This window comes from Caloenas nicobarica, chromosome 32 (genome assembly GCF_036013445.1).
Source record: "Caloenas nicobarica isolate bCalNic1 chromosome 32, bCalNic1.hap1, whole genome shotgun sequence".
Taxonomy (NCBI): Eukaryota; Metazoa; Chordata; class Aves; order Columbiformes; family Columbidae; genus Caloenas; species Caloenas nicobarica.
In genome coordinates, this window is record NC_088276.1 from 2,845,189 (window position 1) to 2,862,893 (window position 17,705).

Consider the following 17,705-nt stretch of genomic DNA (forward strand, 5'->3'; position numbering starts at 1 on the left):
GTGTCCTGCTGCATCCTGCTGTTGCCCTTGCCCATGGATCAAGTGAAACAGCAGCCCCGATTCGCAGGTGTCAGAGAGGGAACGACCACTGAGTTGCCCATGGGCAGCCCCAAGGCCACCAGGGCTGCTCCTCCATGGGGCAGCATTTGCCTCCTGGACCCTCCTGCATCCTGGGGCTGCTCCCCCAGCTCCAGAGGAGTGTGAAGAGGTGGGACCTGAGACAAATTTGTTTCTGCTGCTTCATTTATTGAGTTTATCAAAAACTAAGGAGCGCATATACATATGTACACGAGGTCTTTGGTTCAAGAAAAGACAAGCAGGAGGCCAAGAATTATATTCTTACAGCCATGAACTAAAAAACAAAGCCCAGCAAAAGCACTATGGAAAAATATAGACACATAAGAAGAAAAGTTAGTCCTGGCTATTTCTCTTGCAGCACTAGTGACACAGTGTGAACCTTAGTAACCTAAAGTAGTGAGTATTGAAATAGTTTCCTCAGGGCATCCTTGAGCTGCTGGTTCCTCATGCTGTAGATGAGGGGGTTCACTGCTGGAGGTACCACTGAGTACAAAACAGACACCACCAGATCCAGGATGGGGGAGGAGATGGAGGGGGGCTTCAGGTGGGCAAACATGATAGTGCTGACAAACAGGGAGACCACGGCCAGGTGAGGGAGGCACGTGGAAAAGGCTTTGTGCCGTCCCTGCTCAGAAGGGATCCTCAGCACGGCCCTCAAGATCTGCACATAGGACAGCATGATGAAAATAAAACATCCCAAAACCAGAAAACCAATGAGAGCAAGAAGACAAATTTCCCTGAGGTAGGAGTGTGAGCAGGAGAGGTTGAGGATCTGGGGGATTTCACAGAAGAACTGGTCCAGGGCATTGCCCTTGCACAGTGGCAGTGAAAATGTATTGGCCGTGTGCAGCAGAGCGTTGAGAAACCCACTGGCCCAGGCAGCTGCTGCCATGTGGACACAAGCTCTTCTGCCCAGGAGGGTCCTGTAGTGCAGGGGTTTGCAGATGGCAACGTAGCGGTCATAGGACATGATGGTGAGAAGTGAATACTCTGCTCCAACCAAAAAGGCAAATGTTAAGACTTGAGCAGTGCATCCTTGATAGGAGATGGCCCTGGTGTCCCAGAGGGAATTGGCCATGGATTTGGGGACAATGGTGGAGATGCAGCCCATGTCGAGGAGGGCGAGGTTGAGGAGGAAGAAGTACATGGGGGTGTGGAGGTGCTGGTCACAGGCTATGGTGGTGATGATGAGGCCGTTGCCCAGGAGGGCAGCCAGGTAGATGCCCAGGAAGAGCCGGAAGTGCAAGAGCTGCAGCTCCCGTGTGTCTGTGAATGCCAGGAGGAGGAACTGGGTGATGGAGCTGCTGTTGGACATTTGCTGATGAGCATGGGGCACTGTCACAGGAGCAAAAGACAGTGATAAGTTAGGGGAGACTTCTCTGAGCAAAAGCAAAGCCATTTCTCACACACCCTCCCCCCGCTCCACAACCCCTTGTCCTTTTCCAGACCTTCCTTCAGCTCCGTGGCTGAGCCCTGGGTGGTGCTGGCTGGAGGTGCCGTGAGGAGCAGGGCCTGTGCCCGCTGGCTGCCCAGGAGTCAGCCCTGCTCTGCAGCAGGGGTCATGGAATGGGGGAACAGGGTCCAGTCCTGGGGTTCAGCTGTGTCAGATGGACCCGTTCCTGGTGCAGAAGGGACTGTCAGCATCTGCTCTCCTAGTGATAATGAACCAGGACGGAACAAGGCAGTTTGAGAGGCTTGTTTTTTTGCAGCTTCCTGCAACTCCACTGGAGAGTGTTGTTGGGTGTCAGAAACCCTCAGCATTTCTGCTGCACTCAGGGAGAACAGAGCGAGTCCTGTGAGACCAGAGGATGTCTGTGGGTCAGTGCAGAGTGATGGCAGTTGGTCTGTCCCTCTGTCTTGCTCCAGCTGCCCTGGGCTGGCACCTTTCTGAGATGGAGGCTGATCACACTGCCATGTTACCCTGAAAAGCCACTGGGCACTGCTGAGAGCAGAGGGATCCACCTCAGACCATGACATATTTAGCCCAGGACACACATGGATCATTTCACAAGCCCAACAGCATTTTCTTGGTCACAGCATCTCTGTGCTTCTCCGTGGGGCTTTCAGATAACACACATATGCTGTAGGACGTTTGCATCCTGGAGGGAGGATCACAGCTTGGAAGGAAACCTCAAGGAAACAGCCAAGGGTCCTAATGATGGCATTTGATTCAAGGAGACTCAGCTCATTCCCCAGCCCCACAGACTGCATTGCCCACAGCCCCACAGGTCAGAGCAAAGCTGGGACACGTGTTCCCATGGACACACCTGCAGGAAAGGACCCACAAGATCAGGCTGTGACTCTGCAGCTGAAACTCCCATCCCCAGAGAGCCTGACAGCAAGAAACAGATCACACCAACAGTGACCCAGAGCAGTGGAGAAAGAAGGAAACTGCGGTGAGGGTGGGTGTGACAGAGGCCAGGGCAGAGGCAGCCGGGCACTCAGACAGCGTCACCCTTCCCCAGCTGTGCAGCCACCTCCCACACACCTGCATTGCCGGGCAGCTGCTCTCAGCCCCTCTGCTCTGCAGAGGGAACTGGAGCTCTGGCTGCACAGGAGCTGCTTCATGCCTTGGAGCCCCCGGCCCTGAGGGCAGAGGCTTTGCTGGGTGGGAGAGGAGGCGAGGGGGCTGCTCACAGGAGGGATCTGCACTGTGGGGGATCATAGGGAGTTTTCTGTGTTCCCCCTCCCATAACAATGCCAGTTTTATTTTTCTGTCATTTCTGATCATTTCCCTGCTGCCTGGAGATTCTCCCCCTGGGAGGTGTTTCCCTGTCCATGTCTCTTCCCTGTCAGCACTCAGACGCCATCCCACCCTCTGTGCCCTCACCCTGGCCCTACAGATCCTGCCTGTTCACAGGGCACTGCCTGGGGGCATCTTCCTGTTTCCAGATTGGGGAAAAGGACAGGTCAGACTAAGGCTGACGGGTTCAGCAGATGTGATGCTGGTGCTGTGCACAGGCAGAGCAGCAGCTGAAGGGATGTTATGAGGCTTCTGGCAGATGTACTGATCATTCAAAGTTGCAGCTCAGGAGTCTCAGTGACTTGTTTAAGCATGAGAGCTCATTTTCATTTTAACCTTTCCTGCACCCCCCAACCCTTGGGAAAGGAAACTGAAAAGACAGGCTCAGGAAAGCCCGCTATCTGTCTGCTAATCCTTGCATTGATCTTCTGCTTGAGGCATCCACTTGGAAAAATCCTGGGGGTGATCTGGAGCTGTGAGCAGCTCTGATCCACACAGCACCCCCTTAACAGCAGAAGCACCTTTCCTGCCTTGATAGGGGTGGCTCCTTCCCCGCACAGCTTCTCCCCACAGCACTGTGGGGATCTCCCCGGGCAGTGCTGACCCTGGCAGGTGGCAGAGTCCATGTCCCAGCACAGCCCTGGGGTGCAGGGACCCTGCTCTGCAGGACAGCCCTGGGCACCCCTGGGTGCTCATCAATATTCACAGCTGTTCAACATTGCCTGCCAAGAGCCCCCTCCTCACAGATCCCTCAAGCTGTGCCTGTGCTGACTTGAGGAGATGCCTCCAGGAGCTACAGCTGCATTGCCCTGCACCCAGAGACTTACCATGGTAAGGGCTGCAAAGATTTCTCCTCCGTGAGCTCTCAGTCATCCTCCCCATCCTGACCACCTTTAATCTCTCTCTGCCTTGCTCGTCTCCCTGAGACCCCCAGACAGAGCCCTCAGCCCTGCTGCACTTTGCAGAGGAGCTGCTCCTGGGCAGAGCTGTCTCTCTGCAGCGCTGCCGCTTGCCATGAGCTCCCTCTGTCCCAGGAGCCCAGCCCAGCTCAGCAGCACAGGAGCAGCCCAAGGCGCTTTAATGACCCATCTGGTGGCTTTGGTGCTGAGCCCATGAACCTCAGACCCTGAGGGGAAGTTGAATAAAACCTCTCAAGAAGTCAAAGTCTGATTCAAACTCCAAAGTTTCTTGTAATGTTTATGAGTCCCACTGAAGGACACTATTGAGGAAATGACTCCAAGATTTGGTTAGAGAAGAAAACTGGAGGCAGAGATGACAGGTCAGGAAAATCAAGGTGAAGTTCTCTCTAATGATCAGTAAACCTGGATGTGTTTCATTAATCAAAGGGCCAAGCCCTGACCCCCAACCCTGGGAAGGCAGATCCTGTCCCTCCCACATTGCCCAGGGCTGTTCCTGGGACAGTGTGATGTGGGGCTGTGCAAGGCCAAGGGCAGGACTATGGTCCCACAACTCCCAGGTTCCTGGCTGGGGACAAGGAGGACGTGAGGCCCCTGTGCTGTAAGGACAAGGTGTCTCCTCACAGGCATCAGAGCTGGAGACAACAGCCACAGCTAAGGGGAGAAGGAGCTCTTGTCTGTTGGGGGCTTTCAGCCTCTTTACATCCCTTGATCATCTCCACGACAGCCTGTCCTATGCTGTGGCATCCCCTGCACCTCTTTCCCTGCAGGCTGGAGACATGCCCCCTGCTGCCCCACCTTGCTCTTGTCTGAGCATCTTCCTTCCTTTGCTGATATCTCTCCATGTAAATACTTAGATTTGGGTTGCCTCTACTGTAACTAACTCATCTGACTTTTGCATTAAGGATAGACCGACAGCTGCAGATCTTTTGACAATATATTTTACCAGCATGCCAACCCTGGTATCTGTATTATTGAGTTATACCATCTTAGGTGATTTTTGGTATTAATGTTTTATATTATTGTTTTCCCTCAGCAGGTAATGGCTGAAAAAGCTGCTTCAATTTTAAAAACATCTGTTGCTTCAACATAAGTGACGAATCAGCCAACATGAAAGACAACATTTAACATCTCCAAGACTTTGTGCATCAAATGGAGCAATCTACTGATGATGCCTGGATGAATGGCTCATTTAATTCCTTGATAAAATGAATGGAACACCTGATTTAAAGCATCATTGTACAGATATGTTTATTCCTCCTCCTGTATGTGTTTATTATGTACCTCTCTAAATTGCCCTGTACTACACAAATCCAAGTGAACATCTCCGGCTTTGCTGGCCCCAGCAGAAGCAGTTTCTTGACTGAGGGGGGTGGAATACATGGGAGTTGTGCAAGAATGGCAAGGAGGAGTATTGTAAGGACACTCAAGCCACTGTAGGTGGGATGTAGAAAAGCACATGAACCACAAGTAGAACCTCTGGGTTTAGATAATAGGCCTGTGAATAATCATAAAGACACCTCACCATATATCCTTAAGATTCCTACAGACAAAGATAAAAGCAATGCTACAAAATGCAGAATTAGTGCACAATGTATTTTCCCATATGTCTAATGGCATAACCTGTCCGGCAAACACTGCCGAGACCAGTCTATTTCATCTTTTTGTCTTCCAGCTTCCTGTAAGATGAAAGTACAATATATCATCCTGTTGCAGCTGAAGGCACATCATGTCCTGTTGGGACTAAAGCGGAAGACTCTATTTGGATGGTCACCGACCACAACAGGAACTTTGAATGTGGTGCTTCATCCAGTTGTAATTCTGTTAACTCTAACATTATTGTGCTTGTTCCTTACAATCATTTTATGTATAAAAGCCCAGTACACATATAAGCAAAGGATCTCTATTTGTTGTGACAAACACCCTGATAATACAATTTATAGTGATATTCTATATTATTGAAGCTATCTGCTTAAACAGAAGTTCACATGCACGCTAACACCGTATATAGATGATATTAGCATTTAAACCGAATAGTTTATCAAACAATTGGACTCTTACCACTGAACTACAACATGCCATGTATTTATGACATAGAGGCAAGAGGTAACCACACTACCAGTCTATGAGAGAATGAAGGGGATTGACTGTGGTCAAGGGAGTGGAGCGTGGCAGGCGCACTCGACCCCCCCTCAGCCAAACCAGCAGCAGTTTGGTCCAGGCTGCAGAGGAGGGAAGGGCCTGAGCCACAGCCAGGCCAAGAACTCCTTACAGGAGACCCACAGGGAAGCAGAACGGCAACTGAACGCCGGTGGCTTGTGGGGGCAGGGAGTCTCGTGCAGACTTTTCCTACTCTGCGCAATTTGACTATGAGTCAACCACTTCATTCTAGAAATACGACAGCCTGGATGAGCCCACTTTGAGCTCTCCCTGCTAAATAAGTGAGCTGTATGGCTACGATTTTACTACTCACGGGTCACTGGATGAGCCTAATTCAACTTCAATATTCATCATTTAGCTTAAGTAGACGCACACCAAATGTAATGGATTATTTAGAGATATAAGTTTGTATGATTTTTTAATATACTCTTCAATTCATGTTACTTAGTAGACTAGATTTGCTAAAATTTTAAGCTCGTATTTGCCAAAAGCAACCGTAGACTACACTAAACGCCTTGCATGATAAAGTCGAGCTTGCATTTTGCTGGGAAAAATGGAACTGACTGGGAAAACAACGATCCAAGGCTAACGCAGAGACATCACAGACATCTGCAAAGCCGGGCCTATTTTTGCACTTCACTGAGAAGGATTTATCCAGACAAAATGTCACCTTCAAGGATATGGACCAAAACCAATGTCTACAACCGAACAAAGCAGAGGCCCACGTGGAGTCAGGGAAAAAGGGTCCAATGGGGAGCAAAGGACCTGGTGGTAAAATTTTGCTATTGGACTTGGATCTTGGTGTGAATGGTCTGTAAAGATATAAAAGTTTGTAGTTTTCTATGCTGGGGCGGACCTCTGCGCAGGTACCCAGCTTGAGCCAGCCCTTCTGCTATTCTACTCCATTAAATTTTTTATTTTCTGAGAATTTTGTCTCCTGAAAGTCTGCTCTGCATATGGTCATAAAGCCTTGCCTCTAAGTTTGCTGCTGGAGTTCTAAAATACAAACTCTGGAGCGAACGGTTATCAGGGAAAGAGGAATCCTGACAGTTTGCACCGCGACGGACACGGCCTCACCTGAAAGTTTGTCTCCGGAGCTCCAAGACACAGCCCCCTGGAGTGAACATTTATCAGGAAGGGAAGATGACTGAAAGTTTCCTTCGTGAACAGGTACAGGCACCTGGAGAGAAGGTCAGCAGCATTCAGCTTGCCGTATTTCCCCCATGCAGTAAATAATAGAGTGAACCTGCCACCGAACTCTTTGAAGTCGCGCTTCTCTTTAAGAAATCTAAACATAGTTCTGCAGCAAGCAAAACCCCTCAATTACTCCCCCGCAACAGGGCGCCAGCAAGTGAGGTCACAAAGGGCCCCACTGTGACCCTGCGCCTGGGGAGGGAGGTCAGGGTGCCCCATTGGGAGGCTCAGGGTCAGCTCAGCCCTGGGCACCTGGGTGCTCTCGGGGTGGCCTTGGCTAAATTTGAATCCCAGTTTCTTCAAGTTTTACCACCCACTGCTCTCAGCATAGTCTTTAACAGTCCGTTGCACCGCTCGATTTTCCCGGAGGCTGGTGCATGATGGGGATGTGACAGACCCACTCAGTGCCGTGCTCCTTGGCCAAGGCGTCTACGAGGAGGTTCCAGAAATGAGTCCCGTTGTCTGGCTCAGTTCTCTCTGGGCGTTACCACAGGACTGGCTTTTCAAGGCCCAGGACAGTGTTGCGGGCAGCGCCGTGGGGCAGGGCGTATGTTTGCAGCCATCCGGTGGTGGCTCCACCATTGTAAGCACAGAGCTCTTGCCATGGCGGGTTTGTGGCAGTGCGATATAGTCAATTTGCCAGGCCTCTCCACATTTACACTTCAGTCATCGCCCCCCTATACCACACGGGCTTTGACTGCTTGGCTTGCTTGATCATAGCGCATGTTTCACAATGATGAATAACCTGTGCAACAGCATCCATGGTTGAGTGCATCCCTCGATCACGAGCCCATCCATATGTTGCATCCCTTCCTCGATGACCTGAGGCATTGTGGGCCCAATGGGCCATCAATAATTCACCTTCATCTTGCCAGTGCAAATCTACCTCAGACACTTTAATCTGGGCAGCCCGTTCCCCCCGCTGGTTGTTCGGATCAGGTTCTTCAGTGACCGACTCTCGGGCACATGAGCTTCTACGTGGCGCACTCTCACAGGCAGGTTCTCCAGCCCCGCAGCGATATCTCGCCAGGATTCAGCAGCCCTGATGGGTTGGGCTCTGCGCTGCCAGCAGCTCCGCTTCCATTGGCCGTGGCCCAGGGTACAGCAGGGGCCACGACGGTCGGACGCGGTCGGCGGTGGCGGCGAGAAGCCGGATGGCCCATGGCTGCGTTCCAGCGGCACGGCCCGGGATACCGACTGTGTGAGCGGGTGGTGCCACGGAGACGCGGGGTCTGGAACATGGAGGTGGCCGGGGGGACAGGAGGGACGGGGAGGGCGGCAGAGAGGAAGGGGCCCCGGGGCTGGGCCGGGGCTGCTCGAGCTCAGGGCAGCCCTGACGGGCGCCATGTCAGAGCTCGGCCTGGCCGCCCGCGGAGCCGCCTCCTGCTCACATCACTCTCCACTGCCATTGGTCGGGAGGGCTGTCAGTCTCCTGGACGGAGGTGATGCTGTCTGGGATTGGCTGCCTGGGCTGTCACTCTGCCCTGGTTTGGGGCCCACCCTGCCCTGAGGCGCTGTTTCCTCTGATTGGCTGTCTCTCATTTCTCCCTGGCTCCTCCCATCAAGCGATTGGACAGTCTGCCTATCAATCATTTGTGTGACACTCTCCTGCCAGGTGTGGTTGGTGCAGCCAGCAGAGCCCACCCCTGAACACTGCCCAGTTTGTTCAACTCTCACCACCTTTCCTGCAGGCCTCAAAGCCTGATTGGCTGGTTACATATCAATCACATGACTTGCCCCGCCTCCTCAAATGCGATTGGCTGTCCTGGGTCTGGGGTAACAGTGCAACAGGGTTACAGTGAGAACACTCGTGGGTTGAGACAAAAACAGGTTAATAATTGGAATTAAAAAAAAATAGATGAAAAATTTAAAAATGACATTTAAAAAGTGAAAATAAATATGCAGTAATAAAAATTATACCTATGATAATGAAAAGGAAAATACCAAAGAGAAAGGATCATGGAATCATAGAATGTCCTGATTTGGAAGGACCCACAGGATCACGGAGCCCAACTCCTGTCCCTGCACAGGACACCCCACAGGTCACACCGTGTGTCTGAGGACGGTGTCCAGTCTCTTCTTGAACACTGTCAGGTTGGGCCGTGACACCTCCCTGGGGAGCCTGTTCAGTGTCCAGCACCTCTGGGTGAAGAACCTTTTCCTCATGTCCAACTGACCCTCTCCTGCCACATCTTCCTGCCATTCTCTCGGGTTCTGTAATTGGTTCCTAAAGAGAAGCGATCGGCATCAACCCCTCCTACTCCCCTTGGGTGGATGCTGTAGACCGCCAAGGGATCTCCTCTCAGTCTCCTCCAGGCTGAACAAACCCAGTGACTTCAGCCACTCCTCATACGGCTTCCACTCCAAACACTTCACCATCTTGATGCCCCTCTTCTGGACACTCTCCAGTAGCTTTATCTCCTTTCATCCTGTGTCCCCAGCGCTGCACACAGTGAATGCTCCAGGTGAGGCCGCCCCAGCGCAGAGCAGAGCGGGACAATCCCCTCCCTGCCCGGCTGGCCGTGCTGTGCTGGATGTACCAGGACACGGGGCCCTCTTGGCTCCAGGGACACTGGCGGCTCATGTTCAACCTGCTGTCGACCAGAACCCCCACATCCCTCTCTGTGGATCTGCTCTCCAGCATCTCGTCCCCCAGTCTGTCTGTACAGCCAGCGTTGCCGTGTCCCAGGTGCAGAATCCAGCACTTGCTCTTGTTGAACTTCATGCAGTTGGTGATTGCCCAGTTCTCCAGCTTGTCCAGATCCCTCTGCAGGGCCTCTCTGCCATCCAGAGTGTCAACAGCTCCTCCCAATTTTGTGTCATCAGCAAACTTGCTAAGCAATCCCTCAAATCCTGAGTCTAAGTCATTTATAAACACATTGCAGAGTGCTGGCCCTGAGATGGATCCCTGTGGAACGTGCTGCTGACTGGTCACCAGCCCGACATGACCCCATTTACTAGAACCCTTTGAGCCCGGCCCGTCAGCCAATTGCTCACCCACTGCACTGTGTGTTTACCCAGCTGTGTGCTGGACATCTTGTCCAGGAGGATCCTATGAGAGACACTATCAAAGGCTTTACTGACATCCAAAAAGATCTCATTGACAGGCTTCCCTTGGTCAGCTACGTGGGTAACTTTATCCTAGAATGAAATTAAGTCTGTCAGGCAAGACTTTCCCCTCATGAACCCGTGCTGGCTGGGACCAATGACTGTGTTGTTGTTCAGATGTTTTTCATCTGAATGAGTTACCCGGAGTTACCCCCGTGTCTGTGTCTTTCTGGCCAGGGGTCTGTCCTGAGAAAGGGATCCAGCCTCTGTCACTCTCCGGAGAGACAAACCCTGTGTCCATGGCACTGAGAACACAAAGGGTCACCCGTGCAAGACCACCCTTCATCTGAACCACTTAGGTATGTACTTGTGGATGGGCTATCAAGCCTTATAGCGTAAATGCCCGTGTAATTGGCACTGCCCAGAATGGCTACTGCAGACGCAGACTGCTGTGCTGCAGAGCATAAAGCAAATTGAGTGAGGAGCACTGAGGCCAATTCTGTTTCATGTCTTTATCAATGATCTGGACAAAGGGATTGAGTGCATCCTCAGTAAGTTTGCAGAGAACACCAAGTTGGCTGGGAGTGTTGATCTGCTGAAGCGTGGGAAGGCCATACAGAGGGATCTGAACTGGCTGGATCGTTGGGCTGAGGCCAGTTGTATGAGGTTTTACCAGGCCAAGTGCCAGGTCCTGCACTTGGGTCACAATAACCCCACAAATGCTCCAGGCTCTGGGGAGAGCGGCTGGAAAGCTGCCCCATGGAAAAGGACCTGGATCTGTTGGTCAACAGTGGCTGAAAATGAGCCAGCGTGTGCCCAGGTGGCCAAAAAGGCCAATGGTATCCTGGCTTGTATCAGCAATGCCTGGCAGCAGGACTGTGAGAAAGCTGCCAGAACACTCAGGCCTTACACCAACACAAAGCATCAGAGACAGTGGAAGCTGAAAGAGGGCATGGCTGGAAGACTAAGCACTGCTTATCCCTGAATGTTCTGCTGTCTCTCTGTTCCCTTCCACCCACCCACACATGCAGGAACTGTCCATGCAGCTCCAAAACGGCACTGGAGGAAGGACCCAAGGAAAAAAATATAATTGTTCCAGGTACATTTCCTTTGTTGAAACACACGGGAAGCACAGCTCCTCATTTACACAGACAGTCATAAAAGAAGACAGTGAAATCGAAAGGGGATGGCAATATTATCAATAAATAAAAAGCAACCACCAATAAGAAAAAAAAAAAAACGAAAGTCTGAGCCTGCAATGATACAACTGTTAAGCAGAAGATGATGGGCAGTTCATTGCTCCAGAAAACATCCAGTCATCAATGTCCATAGGGCATTCTTGAGCTCCTGGTTCCTCATGCTGTAGATGAGAGGATTCACAACTGGAGGAACTACTGAGTACAGAACAGAAACTATCACACCCAGGGATGGGGAGAAGATGAAGGGGGGCTTCAGGTAGGCAAATGCACCAGTGGTGACAAACAGGGAGACCACAGCCAGGTGAGGAAAGCAGGTAGAAAAGGCTTTGTGCCGTCCCTGCTCAGAGGGGATCCTCAGCACGGCCCTCAAGATCTGCACATAGGACAGCACAATGAACACAAAAACCATAAAAATTAAACAGGCACCAACAACAAGAAGCCCAACTTCCCTGAGGTAGGTGTCGGAACAGGAGAGCTTGAGGATCTTGGGGATTTCACAGAAGAACTGCTCCACAGCATTGCCCTTGCACAGTGGCAGTGAAAATGTATTGGCTGTGTGCAACAGAGCACTGAGAAAACCAGTGGCCCAGGCAGCTGCTGCCATGTGGACACAAGCTCTGCTGCCCAGGAGGGTCCCGTAGTGCAGGGGTTTGCAGATGGCAACATAGCGGTCATAGGACATGATGGTGAGAAGAGAATACTCTGCACCAATCAAGAAACACACAAAGAAGACCTGGGCAGCACATCCCGCATAGGAAATGACCCTGGTATCCCAAAGAGAGCTGGCCATGGATTTGGGGACAGTGGTGGAGATGGAGCCCAGGTCGAGGAGGGCGAGGTTGAGCAGGAAGAAGTACATGGGGGTGTGGAGGTGCTGGTCACAGGCTATGGTGGTGATGATGAGGCCGTTGCCCAGGAGGGCAGCCAGGTAGATGGCCAGGAAGAGCCAGAAGTGCAAGAGCTGCAGCTCCCGTGTGTCTGTGAACGCCAGGAGGAGGAACTGGCTGATGCAGCTGCTGTTGGACATTTGCTGCCGATGGGCATGGGGCACTGTCAGAAGAAGAAAAGACAATGACAAGTTAGGGGAGACTTCTCTGATCAAAATCAAAGCCATTTCTCACACATCGCCCCCTGCTCCACACCTTCTTGTCCATTTCCAGACCTTCCTTCAGCTCCGTGGCTGAGCCCCGGGTGGTGCTGGCTGGAGGTGCCGTGAGGAGCAGGGCCTGTGCCCGCTGGCTGCCCAGGAGTCAGCCCTGCTCTGCAGCAGGGGTCATGGGAACGGGGGGCAGGGGCCAGTTGCGGGGTTCAAAGTTTTCACCTGAAACTGCTGATGGTGAAGAAGAGCCTGTCAGCATCTGCAATATCACCGAGAATGAAACAGGACGGTAAAATGAAATTTGAAATGTTTGGGTTTTTTACAGCTTCATAGAATCACAGAATGTTAGAGATTGGAACAGACATATGTAGAGTCTTGCATCTGGGCAGGAACAACCCCAGGTTCCAGTACAGGTTGGGGAATGACCTATTAGAGAGCAGTGTAGGGGAAAGGGACCTGGGGGTCCTGGTGGACAGCAGGATGACCATGAGCCAGCACTGTGCCCTTGTGGCCAAGAAGGCCAATGGCATCCTGGGGTGTATTAGAAGGGGGGTGGTTAGTAGGTCCAGAGAGGTTCTCCTTCCCCTCTACTCTGCCCTGGTGAGACCTCATCTGGAATATTGTGTCCAGTTCTGGGCCCCTCAGTTCAAGAAGGACAGGGAACTGCTGGAGAGAGTCCAGCGCAGGGCCACAAAGATGATTAAGGGAGTGGAGCATCTCCCTTATGAGGAAAGGCTGAGGGACCTGGGTCTCTTTAGCTTGGAGAAGAGGAGACTGAGGGGTGACCTCATTAATGTTTATAAATATATAAAGGGTGGGTGTCACGAGGATGGAGCTAGGCTCTTCTCAGTGACAATCAACAGTAAGAGAAGGGGTAATGGGTTCAAGCTGGAACACAAGAGGTTCCACTTAAATGTGAGAAGAAACTTCTTCTCAGTGAGGGTGACAGAACACTGGAACAGGCTGCCCAGGGGGGTTGTGGATTCTCCTTCTCTGGAGACATTCAAAACCCGCCTGGACGCCTTCCTGTGTAACCTCACCTAAGTTTTCCTGCTCTGGCAGGGGGATTGGACTAGATGATCTTTTGAGGTCCCTTCCAATCCCTAACATTCTGTGATTCTGTGATTCTGTGACATTGAAAGATCATCTAATACAATCCTGCAAGTGCCCTGGATTGTTCTTGGGTGTCAGAAACCCTCAGCATTTCTCCTGCACTCAGGGAGAACAGAGCGAGTCCTGTCAGGCAGGAGAACGCCTGTGGGTCAGTGCAGAGTGAGGGCAGCTGGTCTGTCCCTCTGTCTTGCTCCAGCTGCCCTGGGCTGGCACCTTTCTGAGATGGAGGCTGATCACACTGCCATGTTACCCTGAAAAGCCACCAGGCACTGCTGAGAGCAGAGGTTTGCAGGTTGTAAAAAAGGACAGGTCAGCCTAAGGCTGATGGGTTCAGCAGATGTGATGCTGCTGCTGTCCGTGCGCAGAGGAGTGGCTGAAGGGATGTTCTGAGGCTTCTGGCAGATGTGCTGGTCACTCAGAGTTGCAGTTCAGGACTCTCAGTGACTTGTTAAAACTTGAGAGCTCCTTTTGCATTTATCCTTTCCTACGCTCCCTTCACTCCCCCCAGTCTTGGAACAGGAAACTGAAAGGACAGATTCGGGAAAGCTCCTTATCTTTGAAGTAATATCTGTACCCAGGCAGCAGAAGAACCCTGCCCTGCCTGGGGTGGCTCCTTCCCCCCGACAGCTTCTCCCCACAGCACCGTGGGGATCTCCCCGGGCAGGCTGAGCGCTGACCCTGGCAGGCGGCAGAGTCCCTGCCCCGGCACAGCCCTGGGGTGCAGGGACCCTGCTCTGCAGGACAGCCCTGGGCACCCCTGCCTGCACATTTACATTTACACCCCACAGCCATCCTTGGGAGAACACAGCATTCACGTATTGTCACTCTGACAGTGCAGAAGGAAATCCCTGCTCTGCAGCACATCCTCCTCCTCTGATCAGACAATCTCTGAGAGCTGTACTTACATCTCTTGCAGGCTCTGTGATTTCCCAGCTTTCTGAGATACTACCATGGTTTGCAGATGCAATGGTCAGTGGCCACAGGCTTAATATCTGAGAAGATTTCTCTCCCAGTGAGCTCGCAGCATCCTCCCACCCCCGACTGTGTTTCCCTCTCTCTCCCTGGCTCCTCTGCCCTCGGTGCTGCACGCAGAGCCCTCAGCCCTGCTGCGCTTTGCAGAGGAGCTGCTCCTTGGCAGAGCTGTCTCTCTGCAGCGCTGCCGCTTGCCATGAGCTCCCTCTGTCCCAGGAGCCCAGCCCAGCTCAGCAGCACAGGAGCAGCCCAGGATGTCCCTTTCTCTGTCCCCTCTGGGCTCCCTTGTGGTGTTCCTGGATCTCCAGGGGAATGTCCTATGAAACAGTGTGAAGTAATCAATGATGTTTCTTCTCTCACCTCTACAGAGACAGTTCATTAATGCAGTAGCATTTTTCATATTGGAAAAGAATTTGGGCATGAGAAACATTTTTTCTTGTCCCATCGTTAGATAGGACACCCCAAAGCTTATACCAAAGGCTCAAATTTTTCCAAGCTGGCAAGGAGTATCTTTAGTTGAGGGAATTTAGGCATTTTATTCTGGTGCTATACTCCTAGGGCTAGAGAGACACTCATCAATCTTTGGCCATGTCATGTCTGTGCTCTGAAGCAAAGCCTTTGCACACATGGGCTCTTGGACACCTGGTACCAGGTTTCCTTGTGGAAGGTCAGAGCTGGGCTGGTGCCACAGCTGGGGTGGTTGAGACCAGATGTGAGGCAATGTCCTCAGCCAGGGACCTGACTGGGTGAGCTGGAGCTGTTAGTGTTGCAGACAGAGCTGTGGCACGGATGGAATAAACTGCCAAGGCAGGGTGGCAGAAGTTAGTTCATCTGGTCTTCAAGGACCGCAGCCTCCAAGCACAGCAACAGCCCAAATCAAAACTCGGTCTATACCTGTGAGGCAATTCAAGGGCCCCATAATGAGCGGTTTCTACTGCAGGAAGAGTCCTGCCTCACTTCTGCTGCTGAATCCTGTTGTAGGAAACAATCACCTTGCCAATAGAATAGGCCCGGGCAAGAACTCTCAGCAAAGCATATTTTAAAAACAATTTTGCAAGACCGGGTGTTCCACCCAAAAGTAGGTACACAGAACTGGGCAAAAAGCCTACGCTTAGATACCCCATAAATCCAGGGTGCAAATTCCCTCCCCTGCTCCTCATTGGTTGGATACTGCAGGATTTACAGACTACCCGACACCTGCCTCAGTTTACCTGTCTCATTCATCTAATTCTAACAACTCTCTGACCTTGTTGATTTTATTAAAATATGGATTTCTGGCTCTTTGGTTACCCTATCGCTTAGCTTAACTTTTTAAATACAGTAATCAGTTTGCATTCCGGGATTATTTCGAAGAGACTTTGTTTTACATTAAGGATTCATAGTCTGATGTCTCTCAGTCCTCCCCCCTGCTGGGGTCAGGTGCCAGATCAGTTGTAAAAGCAACATTCCTCCTTCAATGGCTCCTTACAACTCGACCTCCACATTGAAACAGAAGAGACAGCAAGATGGGAACACACAGCACACAGCTCTGAAAACCCCAGCACAGAGACTTCTCAGAATGGGGATTTCACCAATGGCCCCAAAACCCACAGAGAAGCAAACACCCCATAAATGACACACGTGAGGCCAACAAGAGTTTGTTTTTAATTCTGGCTTGGGCTTTTCTGCCCACTGGTGCTCAGTGAGTGTTTCTGAGAAGCGATCCCAGCCGTGGGTGCAGGTTGCAGCTCCTCCTCGAGGGGCCTGTGGGCAGGCGGGCCAGCCGGCAGAGCTGCCCCTGGCTCTGGAAGGGCTCTCTGAGCTCCTCCTGGCCAGAGGCAGCACTGGCTGCTGGTGCCCTTGGGGCAGCTTGGTCCCTGCTGGGCAGCTTTGGCGCTTCCTGGACTCTTCCTCCTCCTCTCCAGCATCGCAGGTGTCACATACTGTGTCCTCCCTCATCCCAGGCTGCAATCTGCCTTGGTCACCACTGGCTGCTTTTCTGATTTGTAACTCCAGGGCACTGAAGCCTTCCTGCTCCTCCTCCTCCTCCCGCTGTGTGCTGAGGGGTCACAATCCGTGATCTCCACAAACTGGCTGTGGACGTCATAGCACCGCCGCGGGGATCTGCTCCGCTCCCTCTGCCTTGGCTGAGTTTGTTCCTGAGCAGCTTTGGCTCTGGAAGGACACTGGGAGCTGCTGTTGGAGGGCCCTGGAGCTGCATCATCCCTTAGGGCTCAGTCACAGCATGGAGGACTTGTTCTCCAGCTCCGTGTCCTCCTCACTGAGCGATGCTGCTCCGTGATCTCCACAAACCGGCTGCGGAGATCATAGCCCCGCCGCGGAGATCATAGCCCCGCCGCGGGGATCTGCTCCGACCTCTCTCCCTTGGGCGGGTTTGCTCCTGAGCAGCTCTGGGGGCAGGAACAGCCTGGGAGCTGCTGCTGGAGGGCACTGGAGGTGCTGGTGCAGACTGGGAGCTGCTGTTGGAGGGTCTTGGAGCTGCCTCATCCCTGTGAGTGCGGTCACAGCCCAGGGGACTGGTTCTCCTCCTCCTCCCGTCTGAATGTTCATAGTCCGTGGTGTCCACAGCCCAGCTGCGGAGATGGTTGCCCCACTGCGGGGATCTGCTCCGGGCCCTCTCCCTGGCACCGTTCTCCTGGCAGTGGGCAGAAGGGCTGAATCCCTGCTCCTCTTTGCTGCTGTCCTCTCGCGCAGTGTGGGGCACACGGTCGCGGGGTTGACAGCGCAGCGGGCACGCAGCTTTCCTTCTGGACACCAGCCTGACGCAGTCGTGGAAGAAGCGACGCAAGCAGGAGCCCATGGAGGAGCTGCTGTTGATCCTGCCTGGCCAGATGGGCCACAGCCGGCCCGCAGCTGCCTCCCGGGCACCTGCCTGGCTTTGCTGGCTGCTGCTGGCTGGTGCGGAGGAGCTGCTGTCCTCTGCAGAGTCCTCCATGCCCCCCGCCATGTCCTGCAAAGAGAGCTGTGAGAAGCTCCTGCCCTTTCCTCCTGACAGGACCCACCAGTGCGGAACCCCCAGAAGCTGTGAGGGAACAGCTAAGGGCCTCCCAAAGGCTCCTGGAGGCTGCAGAGGGGCCAAGGAGGACAAATGGGATGGATGCAGGTGGGATGCTGGGAGAGGGAGCCGTGCTGCAAATGTGCAGAAAGCTGCTGTGTGGGAGGGAAAAGAGAGCGCTGCCAAG

At 52.6% G+C, this 17,705-nt stretch overlaps 2 protein-coding genes across 2 annotated transcripts; both read right to left on the bottom strand.

Annotated features, from left to right (window-relative positions):
* Positions 1–466: 466 nt before the first annotated feature.
* On the bottom strand, positions 467–1,393 carry LOC136000376 (olfactory receptor 14J1-like). The gene has a single exon (XM_065654151.1). The coding sequence runs from the start codon at positions 1,391–1,393 to the stop codon at positions 467–469; it is 927 nt and encodes a 308-aa protein (XP_065510223.1).
* A 10,040-nt stretch (positions 1,394–11,433) lies between these two features.
* Positions 11,434–12,366, bottom strand: LOC136000311 (olfactory receptor 14A16-like). The gene has a single exon (XM_065654089.1). The coding sequence runs from the start codon at positions 12,364–12,366 to the stop codon at positions 11,434–11,436; it is 933 nt and encodes a 310-aa protein (XP_065510161.1).
* Between the last annotated feature and the right edge of the window lie 5,339 nt (positions 12,367–17,705).